The following is a 17,354-nucleotide window of genomic DNA, read 5'->3' as shown; positions in this document are numbered from 1 at the left end:
GGTGGGGTGTGTCTCGTGGATGTACACGGCACAGGCAGGTGAGGGGTGTGTCTCGTGGATGTACACGGCACAGGCAGGTGAGGGGTGTGTCTCGTGGATGTACACGGCACGGGCGGGTGAGGGGTGTGTCTCGTGGATGTACACGGCACGGGCGGGTGGGGGTGTGTCTCGTGGATGTACACGGCACAGGCAGGTGAGGGGTGTGTCTCGTGGATGTACACGGCACGGGTGGGTGGGGGTGTGTCTCGTGGATGTACACGGCACAGGCAGGTGAGGGGTGTGTCTCGTGGATGTACACGGCACGGGCGGGTGAGGGGTGTGTCTCGTGGATGTACACGGCACGGGCGGGTGGGGGGTGTGTCTCGTGGATGTACACGGCACGGGCGGGTGGGGGGGTGTGTCTCGTGGATGTACACGGCACGGGCGGGTGGGGGTGTGTCTCGTGGATGTACACGGCACGGGCGGGTGGGGGGGTGTCTCGTGGATGTACACGGCACGGGCGGGTGGGGGGTGTGTCTCGTGGATGTACACGGCACGGGCGGGTGGGGGTGTGTCTCGTGGATGTACAAGGCACAGGCGGGTGGGGGGTGTGTCTCGTGGATGTACACGGCACAGGCGGGTGGGGGGTGTGTCTCGTGGATGTACACGGCACAGGCGGGTGGGGGGTGTGTCTCGTGGATGTACAAGGCACAGGCGGGTGGGGGGTGTGTCTCGTGGATGTACACGGCACAGGTGGGTGGGGGGGTGTCTCGTGGATGTACACGGCACGGGCGGGTGGGGGGGTGTGTCTCGTGGATGTACACGGCACAGGCGGGTGAGGGTGTGTCTCGTGGATGTACACGGCACAGGCGGGTGGGGGTGTGTCTCGTGGATGTACACGGCACAGGCGGGTGGGGGTGTGTCTCGTGGATGTACACGGCACAGGCGGGTGGGGGGTGTGTCTCGCGGATGTACACGGCACAGGCGGGTGCTTACTTGCAGTCGTGCTTCTCGATTTCGAAGTGAGGGTTGAAGTTGAGGACAATCTTCTGGTTGGGTTCGGGGGCATAAACAATCCACTCACAGTTCTGGTGGGATGGATAATCCTGGGGGTACCCCGGGGAGGTGATATAGCCAGCATCTTTGGAATTCAAACGACCTCCACAGGGTTGGTCTGGAAGAGAAGGCACAGGAAGCAAAGAACTTCAAATATGTTACCCCGTCTGTTTTTTTTTTCCTTTCCTTGTTTCTCCTCTCTACCAGTGGCTGATTAAAACAGTTTTACAGACCTTTTATGGCAGTCCAGAAGACTAACCTACTTACTCATTCAGTGGAAGAGATTATTTCAGCTCATCCTCCCCCCTACTCACCCAACCACACACACACACACTCTCACCAAACGAAAATATTCCAGAAAATGCTCATAAATATTCCCAATTACATGCTCTGAGATTTTAAAAAACCAACAAAGCTGCAAACTTAACATGCCTTCCTGCCTGTTCCTGTCTCCCCTGCTTGGGCCATCTTCTTCTCCTCGTTCAAACCTCGCATCTCTATCTTTATCTCATAAATCCTTCATGTTATTTGGTGTCCCCCAGCCCAGCCCAGGCAACCAGAAGTAAAGACTCCGGGAACTGACAATAGCGGTTTTGTGGTGCCGACCCATAAGTGAGCCTGGTAACAATTACATGTGATGAGGAGGAAGCATTTTCAGTTTTGGACCAGAACAGACCCTGGAGGGTGATTTCAGCTATTTTTTTTTTAAGAAAGAAAAAGCAACCTCCCCCCAAAACACTTAATTCCAAATACACCACAAATTTGATTTATTATTTCATTATACACTGAGTGGAAAAATCTGCATTAGAGAATCCACTGGCTCTGACCTCAGAGTCTTGACAAAAGTGCTTTGTGCTGAGTGGACGCCTGTGTTTTCTCCAACCTTTTTGCTGCTGTCCCTCCTGCCTGGTCACCACCACCAGAGTGTGCTGCTGCTTTGTCCAGCAGTGACCAGCCTTGGAAAGGAGGCTGCAGGGGAGTAGCTGCTCCCCTCCCGCTCAGCAGTGCCCAGCTGGAGGTAAACAGCTTCATGTGGGCCGGGAGGGAAGGGGGGTGATCTTCAAAGGCAGAAGAGGTGGGTGATGACATTTGAAGCATCTCATATTTGGGAGTGAAGCTCTGTTATCCCCAGGAGGGGTTCCTGGGAAATGGAGGGGTTTGGCTTAATACCACGGTAGAACAGAAGATGGGAAGGCACAAGAGACCTAGAAATATTCAGAAGCCTCTAGGAGAACTTCCTAAGATGTGTGCCTCTCTTAGCATCAATCACGATTTAATATGGCCATCTGCATGGGGCAGCACGGGGTCCGTGAATTATGCATTCTGGCTCAGCAGCTACCCTACAGGATGGGGCTTTCTCCTGTGCTCACTCTTTGAGGGAAAGGGTCATGCATTTTTTAACTCTACAGGTGCACTCTCCTATTCCCCGTGTCTGTTGGCATTACTGTCGTCCAGACCTCTGCTTTAGATTACCAGCTTGACAGGCTTGAAATGCATAAAAGATGGGTACACTGCACAGTGATGGCTGGGACACACAAATCCACACAAGTAGCCTTTTAGGCATCACGCCTCTAAGAGCTCAAACTGTGCCGCCTTGAGCTGCCCAGAATCTAATGGATTCAGGTTCCATTTCCTACTGGGTGGAAAACAAAAGCAGGCCATTTCCTCTGGTTTGCAGAGACCACATCATCCTCTAACTAATGACCCCGCACCCTCCCCAGTCCAAGAGGACAATGGGCCCAGCCTTCCCGCGCGCAGACAGAGACGAGGCCAGCAGTTAAGCCGGGTGCCGCCCGCCCGTTCCTCTGCGGCTAGTCCTGCAGTCTTTCCAGGTGTCCACACCACTCCGCCATGCTGGGCAGCCAACGACTTCCAGCAAGTCAAGCTGCGGCCCGCTGGTACTGGTTCATGGGCGCAAAATAGAGCTGAGAGTGGTGGCCCTCTGAAAAGGTGGAGAGGTGTGTGGGGATTTAGCTCACCAGCTGCTCGGACCAAGCTAACGGGAGAGGAAACTTTCTGCTGGGCACAGCTCCTCTGCCAGCCGTTTTGCTGAAAACTGCAGCCTTGCCACCAACTCGCCCCACACCACATTTTTCACCTTGGAACTCATCAGATGGAATCTGAGCTGAGCTCCTGTTTTGTAACCAAGTCATCCAAACTCCCCTCCTTCTTTATCCCTTCTTCCCTGCTTCCCTCCAATTACTCTTTTTTTTTTTTTTTTTTTTTTTTTTTTTTAATTTTTTTTTTTTTTGGCGGTACGCGGGCCTCTCACTGTCGTGGCCTCTCCCGTTGCGGAGCTCAGGCTCCGGACGCGCAGGCCCAGTGGCCATGGCCCACGGGCCCAGGCGCTCCGCGGCATGTGGGATCCTCCCGGACCGGGGCACGAACCCGCGTCCCCTGCATCCGCAGGCAGACCCTCAACCACTGCGCCACCAGGGAAGCCCCCCTCCAATTACTCTTGAAAGAACTTCTCTCCCTCAGTTCCCTGCCCCCCCACACACACAAGTTTAAGCTTTTAGTCATTAGACCGGGCACACATAATCAGCAATTAAGACAGGAAACTTCCTCAAAGGAAGGTCTCATGTCTCACCCACACCAGGAGTAATAATTTCCCCACCTAAAAAAAAAATTAAACTATATATATCCCATAGCAGATAGTCTGCATTTTCGGCTGTTAAAACTCACTTAGCCAAAGGACAAAGGAGTAACCCCTTTCTTTCTTCCTGTTCTTTCTTTATCTGAAGAAAATCAAGGCCCTTATTAAAATATTTAAGAACTCATTAAAACATCTGCTTTGCTCGTGTGCAGTTAACCTTTCCAATAGCCAAACGTTTATAAACTCACACTCTTGTTTGGATGGCACTCACACTCTGAAACATACACAAACATAGATATCGAGCATATATCCGGTACATATGCATATTAGAAATTCACACTTTAGTCCTGTACACACTTTCACACCCTCTCATAAAATATCACACATCATTTGCACAGATATATATCCACCAAGATAAATACTAGAATTTCCGTCTCTATTTTTCTTGGAGAGAACTGAATTCTTGAAATCTATCATCAGTAAAAATTGTAAGGAAAACACACTTAATCCTTCTACACTTCCTCTTAATAACTGATCTTCCATTTCCAGGTTTGGGGACCCTTCCAATTCTGAAATACAAACATGCCCCCAATAGAAATGAGCTAGACTTTCTTCTGAAGAGCTACACCATCCAGGGCTTGGGAGGTCTGTGTCACGTTCCAAAAGGAACAGCATAAGTGCTCTCTATCCTGTTTCAGAGGAGTCCAGCCCAGCCCAAAGGGAGCTGAACTCAAGGGCAAACGCCTTTAGGCCAATCTCCACATACAGAAGGGAAGCTGACCCTGTTGAATTTTTAGCTACTGAGCCTGTTTGGCAAGTTGACAAGCGACTGACTTCTTTCTCTATTTTGTGCAAACCTTTTTCACCTGGGGCAAATTCACTTCCCAAAGAGAAAGGGGCAAACCCAAGCCTGGGCAGTTCAGAGCGGGGTTTTCTCCTACATCTGGGAAGGAAACTTAAGGGATGGGCCAGGTCAGGTCAGATAAAGAGGCCCACGGATGAAAGGATTCAAGTGACACCTCTAGACATAATTTGAAATCAAGGGAATGCTAAGTTCTAAAGTCACAAAGGTCTGATTTTTCCCCCATAATGACTACTTGGGTGTTTTAATTTGACATATAAAAGGTCAGATTATTTCTGACCTTCATATCTTTCTGTCTCTTTTTTTGTTTGTTTTTCTCACAGGCCCTTGTTTGCTGATGAGCTAAGCACCATCTGATGCTGCGTAGGGGTAACATGGCCCAGGATCAGTTAAAGGGATTCTGGACCCATCCATTTACAATTCTAAGGCCAGTTTCAGAAGGAACTCACCCTCCTATAGAACCCAATCTAAGATGAAGCACTGGTTCCTTCGTAATATATGATATTTAGGAAGTACTTATTAAGAAGGAGTAACAGATCTTCTTTAAAAATCTGGTCTGCCTCCTAAGGAAATTCAGCTGGAGTTGTTTTAAAGAAACACTGCATGGCCAGGACTTGAAAATAATCAGATTACAATGGCTTACTTCACGATGGCCAGAGACACCAGGTGACACGAGGCAACGGGCTGCAGGCTGTCCCACAGTAGAAGAATCAGATCACTCAAGTTTGGCTGAACTGAAAGTAAAAGCCCTTGGCAAAAACAGAAAACTTAGGCTGGCTGGATACGGGACTGGAGAGTCAGGTGATGTCAAAGGTGGGTCCCCCGGTAAGGGGACCAGATTACTAGGAGGGGAGGGGGGCTGACATTAGCAAGAAGAGGGGATGCAGCCCGTGGCCTCTCAACTCCCTGTGAACTTCCTGTGTCTCAGCTTCCTAAACTGTAATTCAATGAGAGGATTGAAGTAAGTGTGTAGGTTTCAAAGTTATTTTTAGAAGTGTTTGTGTTTTCCTTGATCAGAACTCTATCCAGAACTCCAACGTGCAAAGCAGCTAAAAGCGGAGCTCTTCTTGGGTGTGGGGACGGAGGGTGACCAGAATCAGTGCAGTATCCCCGCCATGAAGTCCCTCCCCTCCTCTCTGATGGGGCTTCTCTGTAAGAACATCAGGACTTCCTGGAACTTGGTTTGAAACCCACTAAATCTCAGTTCCCTTTGTTACCTTAAAATGCCATAGAAAAGAAAAAGTAGAAGTATAAGAAGACATCAATTTCATGTATATACCTGAGGGCACTTGGTAGAGAAAAGCAGTCTCATTTCCCCCCAAAATAATACGCTTTATTTACTTTATAATTTATCCTTTGTTCACAACACAACCCCATCCTGTTCCTATTTCCACAGCATTCTTTTTATTTAATTATTGGTAGCAAGGAAAAGAAGAAGCTCTTTCTTTGATTTCAAAAGAGAGTTTTGCCACTTAACTAGTAAGAAGCCTTGTATTCAAGTATGGTCTCCCCACCGACAAGCTCTGTGACCTTGGGTAAGTTAGTAAACAACTCTGAGCCTTTGTTTTCTCCTCTATACAATGAAAAGAGTAGTTCTAAAGGTCAGTTGCAGTTCTAAAATTCAAAGCCTGTATAATGACGAGGGGGTAAAAATCCTGTAACCCATAGATGAACCCCAAATTTAAAAGATTCTCTACCCTCTTAGACAATAACATATTTATGCAAGGTGTTAATTTCTGTTTCATCGGCTTAGTAAGCCTGAAACAAAACTCCAGGATTCTTCAGATGAAAGTATCTGTCCTGCATTCTGGAGAGTTCAAATGTCTCTTTCAATCACATTAGCTCTACTGACGTGCGTTTCTTTTCTTAACCGAGTCTGTGGCTATATATTTATAAATATTAGGGATACACAGTTCTGTATGTGAGCATCTCAACAACAGTGATGCATGAAAAGAAAGACCAAAAAAAGAGTTTCTTCCAATCTCTCACTCAAATCATCTAAGTCCTGTGCTCAAGGTTTGAACCAAATTTTGCTCGCTAACCTTGGATAAGCTGCTTTTGAAGAGTGATTTCTGTGGGCTGAGGCTGGATTTTGTTTTATTCAAAGCGACTTCAGCCTGTCACAAGACAGTCTCATAAAATCTGTATCTTGGCTTAAGCTGGGAAGAAATGAGCCAATCCATCAGCCCAGGAATGTGGCTGTTTGACCACTTCCTAAGGCAACTGGGAAGGGATGCAATCTATTCAATTTATGGGGCTGGGTGGCAGTGAGGGATACGCTCCTGAAGGCGCAGCAAATGCAAATACCTGTGAACTTCTGCAATGATAAAGTTCAAAATCTGAATAAAAGAAGCCTCTGGGAGAGCAGGATGGAGGGAATCAGAGAGCGGGACAGGAAGCCAGCAGATGAGCGTGGAAAAAGTGAGGAATGAGGCAAACTTCCTCTTCTGAAACACCTCCGATGAATTCACCAAGGAGAGAACTGGAAGTTGGGTCTGGACATAGGGCCTTTGGGAAGTCTCTTCCCCTCAGTCTGGATGCTAAACATGAACCTTCATTTAATCGTTAAAATGTAGTTTGAGGCGATTACCTTCCCTGACCTCAAATCATGCCACCTGCGGTAACCTCGTTATTTGTCATCTTATATCATAAACAAACACAATTCCAATAGGGCAGCCAATATAATATCATTAGTTTATATTTATGTCCACTCTTTCCCAGCCCTCATTGCAAATGCAATTTTGATGCCATTCATGAGATCTGGGATTACAATTCCTGACCCTTTCAACAGACATTTGGGGAAGGAAATAGAAGAAGAATTTTAGGGCCGGGCTTCCCTGGTGGCGCAGTGGTTGAGAATCCGCCTGCCGATGCAGGGGACACGGGTTCGTGCCCCGGTCCGGGAAGATCCCACGTGCCGCGGAGCGGCTGGGCCCGTGAGCCATGGCCGCTGAGCCTGCGCGTCCAGAGCCGGCGCTCCGCAATGGGAGAGGCCACAACAGTGAGAGGCCCGCGTACCACGAAAAAAAAAAAAAAAAAAAGAATTTTAGGGCCTCTCCAAAAGGTAATATAATGTTTTTCATTTATTTTGATTAATTAAAGGCTTCTGTTGAAACTTTCATGGCTCCCCATTGGTTAGTAAATGAAATCCAATCGCCCCGGCCCGGCCAATTGGGCCTTGCATTTGGCACAAGCTACTATATCCAACCTGATTTGCAATTATTTGCCTCCACACCGTCTACACTGCAGTTTCTGAGTGTTCCCCAAACAAGAAGTGTTCCCTTCTCTGCTCCTATTTCCCCTTCCCCTGGTACGCCTTTCCCAGCTCTAAATCATCTATCCTCCCCAAACCAGGCTCACTCGGCACCTCCGCCCTCCCTGATCTCCCCACACCATGAGTGACCTTTCCCAACCTCTGAGGCTGAAGCTCTTTAGCATCTTCTAAGGTGTGAGAGAGCCTTATCCATGCTGCTGGACCACCTGTTCATCTTTGGCAAACCATACAGCATCAAATCCAGAGTCTTTCCCAAAAGTCAGACCCAATGAGCCTTAATGAACTAATGAATTAATAACTGACTGACCTAACACCAAAAGTATCAGTAGGGATCACAAATTCTAAGACAGCCTCGTCACAAATTGTTCTGCTTATCCAGCTACTACCCTTCTTTCCCGACCCACAGCTCCTATTAAACGCAAATGTTTTTAAATTGGTGAACTGAGAGTTTAGAGGACTTGTCTGGGATAATAATACCTAGTCACAGATCCAGGTAGAGGTAGTGTGAACTGTATCTCATAGGACACAATAACCTCAGATAATAATGGTGACGTTCAAAAGATATTATATTTTAATTCTACTAATGGTAAAATTAATTTATCTGAGGGTTTTCTTGCCCCCTCACACTCCATCCTCCTACCCTCCCAAAGGAAAGCTCTAGATATTTGTTTTCAGTAGCGCCAAGAAGATTCAAACTACTGCTTCAGACTCTTGCTGGGTTTCAGTCTAGTTCTCTATCCATCCCTCCCAGGCTCCCTTCCCCTGGGCCCCAATATGCCTTTTAGGCACATCTGTTTTATTTTTCCTCTTTATCAAAACAATTATTATCGCCACTTGGTCCAGTAATTTGCAATTCCCTTTATCGTCTTCACTGAAAGACTGGCCAGAACCTGGATCCCTGGCTATCACAGGATCTTGAGAGGTGGTGAGCAGGGCATCACTGGCTGTGTGCGTTCAGCTGGCCAGCAGCCCTACCCACTGCACGCCTTCCTTTTGTTATTCCCAGCCTCCTCCCTTTTCTTCTGGATTAGATCATGACTCCTTTATGAAGACCCAGAGGAAACTGGGATTATTAAGAATCTTGCTGGGTAAAAGCTATTTTGTCTTTACGATGACTTTTTTGAGTTCAGCTGCTGAGGGGCCTTAATGCCAGAGTAGAAGTTATTACACATTCAGGGAGCCCCTTCCACGCAGCACTCACTGCTGAGCACACTTTCAGGGATGAAGGATGGAAGAGGAGGGAAGGAAAAGAGAAAGATTAAAAAACTCAGGAGAGGTGAGACACATAAAACCAGACAAAGGTTTAGTGGGGTAAGAGCTGAGAATGCGTAATTATCTACTTATTTTTTCAAAGACTCACAAAAGTAACATCAACGTTACCACATGGGTGTTAGTGTGCTTTCTATCTTTCTATGATCACCATATACTGTTAAACCCACTGAAGCTGTTTTGAAGATTAAATGACTTCCGAATAGACAGCTTAATATGTATTAAACAGCACTCTATGTAATCTGACATAGCCCAACAGCCCTAGAAATCAGCTATTATTATCAAATACATTCTACAGATGAAGACACTGAAGTACAGAGAGATTAAGGATTCTGGATCACCGAGCTGTCAAGTGGCTGGGCTGGATTTTAATCCAGGTGGTCTGGCTGCAGTGCTTCAGAAGCTGGGAAGTCCGATGAAGGTCTCCCCAAAACATTTCAGTGACAAACTTATTTAGTGGCATTTAGGGCAAAAAAATGTTTTGCCTGTTTGAAAACTCCTTTTTCTCCCCTGTGCCAGGAATCTGTGTGTAAACAATGAGAGATGTGTCTGAGGCTGGGGTGTGAGTGAGCTGGAGGCACTTAACACAGTTTCCACTCCCCGGCACTTCAGGTCCTTGTCATCCTGGTCCTCGTTCCTGTGTCCTGGAAACCAGGGTGTGTGTTTGAGGGAGGGTGTGGCAGGGGTGTGACTAGATGGCTCAAGTCCGAAACTATGTGTCACAACATCAGAGGGGTTTTTTCTCTGCAGCTGCCATCTCTCTCCTGTCTCCTCAACCCCATTCTTCCCCATCCCAAATGCCACGTTGTTACTGTTCTGCTGGAGAGGGGCAGCGTTTTCAGAGATGGGGGATTTATTTTTATCGCACAGCTGGTCTGCCAAAGGTCACACAATTTGGCAATGTTCCCAGTGGTTAAAAATTAATTTCTCCTTATTAATACAACCAAGGTCCCCTAGGATCGGAGCTCAGCCTTATCTAAACTTGACAGCTTCCTAAACCTTTAGAAGATGCTTTCTCCTGGAGGGCCAGCCATGCTACCAAGGCCACTGTGTCCTGGAATCCAACCCCACTGAATCCTGTTAGGTAATGAGACCATTAAGCCTTCAGCCATTTCTCATCCAATCAGATAAAGCTTTGAAAAAGGCTGTAGGCTCTCTAGGACAAACTTCAGCAACACCAGGAATGGGTTAATTAAAAAAAAAAAAAAAAAAAAAGTGAATGCCTTACCTGGAAGGAACCATACAAAGACTAACTTCCAGGGATCAAACACAAATCTGACACTCAAAGAGGGTACCTCAAAGCTTATCCAGTGGCAAATGATGGTCAGATGATAAAATACCTCCAATATGTTAATGATACTACAAACTACTGCCCAGATGTCACTTTTCAAGTCTTTTCTCATCAGTGCAAGAAATTAAAAAGATATTATGCTTCTGCTCCATCTTTTAAAAAAGGAAAGTCTCATCTCTATTTCCTAAAGTCTTCCCAAACTGGACTTAGGGGGAATATATTCTGAAAACTCATGACCAATGAACCTGGCTCTGAATTCTGTCAACTCAGAACTGTCTCACACTTGGGTCACCCAAAGTCAGCTCCTTCTCTTGACTGCTGTAATAAGCAGCTGAGTCAAATGAAAAACACCAGACAGGGTCCTCAGAACCATCCAGTCTATGGTGTCTCTCCCCACTGATCCCCGGGGGTCTCTCCCCAACTTGTTGTTTGCTTTTATGCCTCATTGCATATGAATTGGCATTTGGACTCCTAGACTGGACTACACTGTGAAGATAGGAACTGACCTTTTGGGTGCAGAATATAGACTATATATTCAACAGCAGGAGATGAGAGCCATTTGGCAGATGGCAGGAGTCTTGTCTGGATAGCCTGGGGTTCTAGTCACTGCAACCTTCCAACATTTCATTTTGCCAGTTGGGTGCCCTGTGGCTTAATCTGAGGGCTCCACGGCATGACATGAAAAGTCCAGACCTGCGGTGCTGCCTGGGCATACACAATTCTACCAGGCACAACTTGAACAAGAAGGGGCTTGCCCTGGAGCCCTCATGGGGAGCTCTTCTCTTTCCAGTGTTTTGCACTGTGTACTCTGTTGGCAACTGGCACTAGCTTCACTACCTCCAGTGGCTGATTATGGGGTAAAATTGACTGGGTACCCACTGAATGCGGGCACGGGACCAGTCCCCAGAGCCTAGAGCAGGCTGCCTGTGCCGAATCCAGGAGTTTATAGATCTGCTTGCAAATGTTTATGCCTGCCCACAGCCATCCCGCAAGGAAACCCTCTTCAAACTCTTACCCGGAGCCTAGAACTGCCGTTGCTTCTCTTTCAGGATTTGTTTGAACCAGACCTGTCTCCTACAGCTAATTTACACCTCTTATCTGATCATCCAGTCCAGACGGAAGGTTGAATTGACTGCGTTTGCCAGTGTCCGTGGCAATGGTGTTAAAACTCAAGCACAGATCAAAGCTATCCAGGCAAGGGGCGGGCGGGGGTGGGGTGGGGTAGGGGAGGGGCGGTTATTGGTTACAGGGTCCGGGCTCTTTTGGCCCCAAGCGTTGTGTCCCGGAGGTGCGGAAACGTTAGGGCTGGGAGTTGCCACTATCTGAAGAAACCCATTGTCAGGGCCTGATGATTTCCTGAGCAAAACCCCGTCCCCCGCTGACCACGAGATTAAGTCCAGCAAAGGGGAGTTTCGAGGCCAGGCGCTGACCGGGAATGGCTAGCGCCAGGGGGCTCTCCTCTCCGTCTGAAACCGAAAGGAAGGGAGGTGGTGGGAGGGAGGCGAGTGGTGAGCACACGCCAGTAAACCAGAGCGCCGATCTCCTCCCCTTCCAGAGAAATTCTACCGGAGCCGCAGAAGCGGTGACACGGTTGAGCCAGATCCCATAAGCTTGGCGGGGAAAGCTGATTCCCGCCCCCATACCGCAGAGGTTCCCGGAGGGGCGAGCGGTTCATTCCACCCCACCACCCCCGCCAGCCCCTGGACATCAGCTTTGTGGATGCCCCCCTCCTAGCTGCCGGGAACCGGGGGCCTGGTGGGAAAAACGGAGGTGCGCTAGCCCGAGGCGAAGGCTGGGGGCAGACGTTTAATCACAGCTCGCCCCGCCTCCATTAACTTCTGTTGATATTAAAGAGAAATCAATCAGTGAAAATGAAGCACTGGCCGTGAACATTTCTTTTTCCCTAGCGGAAAAGCAAAGAGCGAGATGGCGGGGGAGGGGAGGCGGAACTCGCCCGCGACTGCAGAGGTTTCTCCCAGGCGGAGAACCGCAGCGGCGACTTAACTTTCTGGCAATGGGCAGCGTTGAGGAAATGCCGCAAGCTTCTCCCTGGAGGTGTCCTTAGTCAGAAGGGGGAGGGGACAAGGCTGCAGGAGTTGGAGGCGGCCCACTTAGCCCAGGCTTGAGCTTCGGTTTTGCTTTCGCTGGGAATATTTTTGCCTAATAGAATGTTTACGGATCGCTCGGCTCTGTTTCTGCTGCGTAGCCCAAACAAATCGATGCGGCGTTAGAGACAGCGCAGGGTAGGGGGTTGGCTGGGGGGGCCACCACGTCCCCACCACGTGGAATGCCCGCGCGCCGCGTGCTCTTCACCTGTTCGCGCGCACTCGCGGTCGCCCGGCGCGCAGCGCTACTAGAGGCCGCGCAAGTTGCTCGCATTCACGCGGCTCAAGATGACTCCTTTGCGCCTCCAACCTCCGCTCCGAATCCCACCCGGTCTTCCCGCCACCCAGCTCGTCCAGCGCTCGGACCCCCAGCCCCTCGAAGCCGGCTCTCTGGGGGCAGCAGGGGTAATTCAACGCAAAGTGGAGTGCGCGAGGCAGGAGGGGGCGCTCCGGGCAGGGCCCTCCGAGCGGCCCCTCCGGAGTCCCCGAGCCCCCGAGCCCCCGAGCCGGGGCAGGAGGGAGACAGGCGGGCGGCGGAGCTGCCGATCTGGCAAGGCGCCCGGCGTGGCAAGGACAGGGGGAGCCTGGTGCGCGACGCCCACTGGGCCTCCCAGCCGCCAGCCAGTGCAAGAGGCTGCCCGCCGTGGCCACGAGGTTATTCGATCAATTGCTCCCCGGCACGGCCCCCTCCCGGCCGGCGCGCACCGGGTGAGTCAGAGGTCTAGCTGGGCCTCGCCCTTTGCCACCCGCTGCCGGCTCCCCCGGTGCCAGTACGCTGCTCCGACGAAAAGCCGGAACGGCCTGCAGCTTGCTATCGCCTTTTTCGGGTGAGGGAGAATACCCACCCCGGGCGGGTCCCAGCTCCGCGTCCCATCAGGAGGTCCCACCCTGGGTCCGAGGCTGCCTGAGGCCTCACAGAGGGCGACCAGCCCTGCGCTCCGCGCCTCTGGGCTTCTCTAGAAGTGACGCAGCGCGGCCCGGGGCTGGGGTGGGAGGGGGCTCTGCAGAGAGCGCGGAAGGCAGGTGGCAGAGCGGGAGTGGGTTTGAGCGGACGTCGCACACACACGTACACACTCCGCGCAGTGCTCGGGAACAGATGTGGGAACATCTGGGGTAGGAGATGGCCCCCGAGTCTTTACTACCCCTCCCACCCCTCAGAGCACACGGAACCTGAAGTTGTGTGTGTGTGTGTGCGCCAGTGTGCGCGCGCTCGCGCGCCGGGGCCTACCAGAGTCCGTGCCTGAATACATAATGTACCGTGGGCATCCTCACCGCGCGCGCACGCGGGCACACACGCACGCACACACACACATATACACACTGCGAATCACACAAACATACATAATTTATGCAGCTTTCAGGTCTGTGGGAGGTAATTTAATTTCGCTTCAAGCTGGGAACTTAGAATTAAGGCAACAGGGAATGGGGAGCCACAGGAAATCTCCCCAAGTGGGTCCTGCACCCATCTCTTTGATAACGATTTTCAACTGCTCTGAAGACCAGTTATGGCAGAGAAGACGCAGCAAACGTGTGGATTTGGATAACAAGGGCATTCGCGAATCTTTCTCCCCCTCAAATAAACACCCAAGCTTCGAGTGGGGTACGTGCCAGTGCTAGGGAGTGAGAATCAGAGTCCCGGGCTCCCACAGCGGGCTCCCACTAGCCCGCTGTGATGGGGGAGGGCCCGGGAGGCTGCAAGGGGTTAGTGCTACCGCTGCAGTGGCAGACTTCGAAGTGCCTGCGGGTAAGGGCACTTCAGGAAGGCTTTTTCTCCTTTCTTTCCCCCATTTCCTCCCGGGATGGTTTCCCAACTCTCAATCACCTGTAGCAGCTTTTAAGAGTTTTGTCAGACTGCAGACACTGTTGTCAGAGGGGAGAGAGGCTCACCGGGGAGAGTGGTATGCGGAAGCAAGAACATGCCCCACTGGATTCCCTGCAACCAGCCCTTCTCAGAGAGTGTGCCCCTCGCTCACAAATACTGGCCCCAGACTGTTCTGGGCCTTGCAGTACATATCTCTGCAGTCTGTCCACGCACCCTTTTTGGCAGTGGTTGAGAACAAATTCCACTCAAAAGTTTCTAACCACTTCACAAGAATGAGAGACCTTTGAGGGCCACATAGTTTGTGATATCTAATAATAATTTTTAAAAGAACACATGATTTACTTCCCCAGAAAATACAGCAAGAAAGAGAGCTGAATGACCAAACGCCTTGGTTGCCAGAAGCGCCCAGCCCCAAGCCCCTAGCTCGGCCACAAGACAACTTGCTCCATCAGCCTAAGCCCAATGATCCTGAGGCTCATCCACACATTCTGCAAACAATCTACAGCACTGGAAAACCCAAACTAGACTCTTGTAGTTCCCAAGCCCTTCAGTTAACATTGCTCAATGTAGCTAAGGGGAGGGAACGCAAATGATTTATATTTCACTGGCTAGGTTGAAGAAACTCAAGGGAGATGTGTTTCGCTTCAAGACAGGGGGAAAAAATTCCCCAAAACTGTAATGCAAAAGCTTTGTAGTATTTTTAAACCTTTGATTCAGTCCATATGTGACATCTGAACACCGCCAAATTCTGTCTGTGTTTCAAAACACACACACACACACACACACACACACACTCCTAGCAGGAGAGAAAAGTTGGGTTTTAGCAGCGGTGGTGGTGTAAGGAGGGCCGGCTGGGATCTCTCTCTAAATTATTCAGTATTGAGAGATCTTCCTTCTTTGCCATTGCGTGTGGCCCCCTGCATTAGCAGTTGCTTTTAAAGGTAAAGGCATATTGAAATGAATAGAAAAAACAAAAAACAACAACTTTCAGGGGCTTACCTGGTTGGCCTCTCACTTCATGTCCTGAAAAGTAGAGAGCTAAGAAAATCCAGGTGAGAGGAAACATATCCATTTTGGAGAAGGAAGCTTTCTCCAGAGCTGTTTTTGTAGATTTCTTGTTTAATTACAAGTCTTTGTATTTTTCTCTCTCTTATGTTCTTCCTTACAGTGTCCTCTGCAAAGGTTTCTACCGGTCAGTGTTTCCCTCCTGGGTCCTGGCGGCCCGTCTCCACCTTTATTCTTGCTGGATCCCCACCTCACCAGGAGGAGGGTAGCTCCTCAAATCAGCAAAGAGGGAGCAAGCCGGGAAGAGAGGACGGGTTTCCTCTCTTAAAAACAAAACGCATCTATGCCCTCTCCAGTTCCTCAAAGTATCATTTCCTTTATCCTACAGCATCACGAGTATTTCCCGTAAGCCAAGCGTTAAAAAAAGGAAAAAATAATAAAAATAAAAGCCAAGACTTGCCTTGGGCATCACACGGCCCCCAGGCAGCTGTGTGATCTCAGAGGCGTAAACTGACACACATCTCCCGGCACTCAGGACCGACACGCGGGTGGAGGCACCGACCGCCCGACGGCCCGAGCGGGAGGCGGCCGCCCAGCTCTTGCCCTCACCGGGTTCCTCTAGCGGGAGCCTTCCCCAAAGGCTACACCCGCTTGGCCAGCCTCAAGAGGGGAGTCTGAGGAAGGAAGCTGCTGCTGGTGCGGCGGCTGCTGGTGCGGCGGCGGCGGCCGCTGGGATCGCCTGGGAGCGAGCGAGCCCCTCTCCGAGTTCGCTCGCGCCCGCCCTCACCTCCACCTCGCCTAGCGCCTTGCCGAGTGTCTGCGCGTCTGAGGATGTGCTGGGGGCGGGCTGCGGGCTGCTGCCTCGCTCGCGTTCTCTGCTTCCCCTCCGGCTCCCCCCTGCCTTTTCAGGCCGAGCAGCGGGTGGATGTCAGAGCCGCGGCAGAGCTATCCGATTACGCGCCGGCTCAGGGCCCGCCCCTTCTGTGTTCCTGATTAAAGAGGCAGCCGCGGAGACGCGCGGCGAAGAGCAGAGCGCGGCGGCACCCGGCTCGGGCGGGGCGGCGGCGGTTTCCCCCTCGGCCGCGGCCGGATCAAAGTTAAGGCAGCTCCCACCCGGCCACCCCTCTCCCACCCTGGGCACCTCCGCGCCTGGCTGCGCCGGACCGCCCGTGCGTAATGCCCTGGAGAAGGAGAGCCCCCGGGCACCTCCAGGGCGCGCTGCCTTTGGCCGCCTGGCGCCCGCCAGAGGAAGACTCCGCGGGAAACGGAGGAAATTCTTGTTCTCCCCCGATTCCCCGACTCCCGTGCCACACACGTAGAACCCAACACAATGCCACGCGCAATGGCGTTACAAGAGGAGTTGGGTGGCGTACGGTGTTTGGGGTAGGGAGCCAGGCGGCAGCTCAGCCATGCGTTCGCACAGGCAGCAGTGCGTGGAGGCGACACACACGGTCAGCCCCGGCTGAATAAAACCCCAAACACTCCCTGCGTTTACTACTCGGATCCTTTGTTGTGTCCCAAACATACTCCTCTCCTCTTTGGGTGAGGATGTAGTTTTCCCTGCGCTCCTAACTTGTAACTATCAGAAGAAGAGGAAAGACATTCTTCAAAGAAATGTTTCAGGTAATTAAATTGGATTCCCCCAACTCTCCAAAAAAAGTCCAGGTACATGAAGGTTTCTCGAAATGCTACTGTAACTACTTCTATACACACTTCCCCATGGAAATGTGGACACAGCGCCGAGAGAAAGAAAACGGCATATTATGCCAACTATTTTTAAATGGAGGCGTGAAGCCTGTTTAGAGGGAGCCTCGAGCTAACAGTTGGGAAAACACTTGTATCTTTGTTTCTAAGGACGCCTTTGTGGATTCAAACTGTCTTGCTTCACTAGGCACCTATTACTACATTATCATAAAGACTCTTAACAGGAACAGTCTAAATAACACTGCAGTATACCTTTTTTGCCACTCTGCAGATGAAGAAAAATAAAGTTTCGGTGACAAGAAACACACATGCATCTGACTATCCCATTTATTTCTTTGCTTGTGCTTGTGGATTCTTCTGGGTGGTTTCCCTCCTTATCTGGACTTGCCAT

At 50.5% G+C, this 17,354-nt stretch overlaps 1 protein-coding gene across 4 annotated transcripts in view; it reads right to left on the bottom strand.

The window, feature by feature from the left end:
- NRP2 (neuropilin 2) overlaps positions 1-16,189 on the bottom strand; it is a 118,654-nt gene extending 102,465 nt beyond the window's left edge. For 2 of the 4 annotated variants that reach the window (XM_059054041.2, XM_059054043.2), the window contains exons 1-2: positions 15,254-16,166; positions 976-1,153 (exon numbers count right to left, since the gene is read on the bottom strand). In XM_059054041.2, the coding sequence (XP_058910024.1) occupies positions 976-1,153; positions 15,254-15,326 (251 nt within the window). In that variant the 5' untranslated portion in view covers positions 15,327-16,166. Of the gene's footprint in view, positions 1-975; positions 1,154-15,253 lie in introns of all 4 variants that reach the window. The other 2 variants (XM_059054044.2, XM_059054042.2) reach the window with 2 other exon arrangements.
- Positions 16,190-17,354: the final 1,165 nt, after the last annotated feature.

This window comes from Kogia breviceps, chromosome 2 (genome assembly GCF_026419965.1).
Source record: "Kogia breviceps isolate mKogBre1 chromosome 2, mKogBre1 haplotype 1, whole genome shotgun sequence".
Lineage (NCBI taxonomy): Eukaryota > Metazoa > Chordata > Mammalia > Artiodactyla > Physeteridae > Kogia > Kogia breviceps.
Note: the sequence above shows the minus strand (reverse complement) of the source record. Positions and strands in the feature narration are given on the sequence as shown.